The 902-nt window shown below is 64.3% G+C and overlaps 1 protein-coding gene across 2 annotated transcripts in view; it reads left to right on the forward strand.

The window, feature by feature from the left end:
- The first annotated feature begins 275 nt into the window (after window positions 1–275).
- PTCH1 (patched 1) overlaps window positions 276–902 on the forward strand; it is a 76,297-nt gene continuing 75,670 nt past the window's right edge. The window contains exon 1 of one of the 2 annotated variants that reach the window (XM_011927509.1): window positions 276–858. In XM_011927509.1, the coding sequence (XP_011782899.1) occupies window positions 856–858 (3 nt within the window). In that variant the 5' untranslated portion in view covers window positions 276–855. The remainder of the gene's footprint in view (window positions 859–902) is intronic. The other variant, XM_011927508.1, reaches the window with a different exon arrangement.

Consider the following 902-nt stretch of genomic DNA (forward strand, 5'->3'; position numbering starts at 1 on the left):
TTCCGCGCTGCCGTGGGAACGGGAGCAGGCCAGGCTTTGAGAATGCAGGCATGAAAGGTGGTGTTCCTCCGCGGCCCTCTGGGCACCCCCACTTCCCGGAGCGCTGGGGATGCTAAAAGGAGCTTCCCTGCTCCGCACACCTCCCCCCACCGGCGTTCTGGCAGGATGGCCAAATGTTAGCAAATAATGTGTGCGGGGGCGGGGGAGCCGAGCACAAGGTGGAGAAGCCGCGGGAGCGCGCGGAGACCCCCCGCCCGGCGGCCCCCCGCAGACAGGGCCGGGGGGGGCGGGGAGGGGGCGGCTAGGCTCGCGGGAGCTCGCGGGGCCGGGCGCCTCCCAGGAAGGCGGGGAGGGGAGCGCCTGTTTACCCAGGAGGGCTGTGCTGATAGCACGTTCCTCGAGTTTACTTTGCTTTCCTTGAGTTTATTGTAAAGGGGTAAAGTTTTCGGATCCGTCACGTGACCCTGACAGGTCCTGCCTATGGCGCGGCAGACCACCCACGCCGAGGGCCATGGAACTGCTTAATAGAAACAGGCTTGTAATTGTGAGTCCGCGCTGCACTCCGCCGAAAGCCTCCGGCGGCCCAGCGCGCCGGGGTTTTTACACTTTCCGATCCTTTTGTAAAGACGGAGGAGGAGGAGAAGAAGAAGAAAACGGAGGAGAGGAAAAAGACGACAGGGGAGACAAAGAGACCCGCAGCGACAAGGCAAGGGGGAGAAGAGGGAAGACGGGGAGCAGACGGAGGAGCGGAGGACGAGGAAAGGGGGGCCCGGAAAAAAAGGAATTGATGTGAAATCCAAACCCAGCGTCCGCGCCATCGGCACCCGCGCTCCGAGCAGGGGTTGACGGCCGGCTATGGTGAGTGCAGCCAGCGCGGCGGCCGCCGACGCCACCTCGCCCTC

The sequence above is a fragment of the Colobus angolensis genome, unplaced genomic scaffold (genome assembly GCF_000951035.1).
Source record: "Colobus angolensis palliatus isolate OR3802 unplaced genomic scaffold, Cang.pa_1.0 Scaffold72, whole genome shotgun sequence".
Taxonomy (NCBI): domain Eukaryota; kingdom Metazoa; phylum Chordata; class Mammalia; order Primates; family Cercopithecidae; genus Colobus; species Colobus angolensis.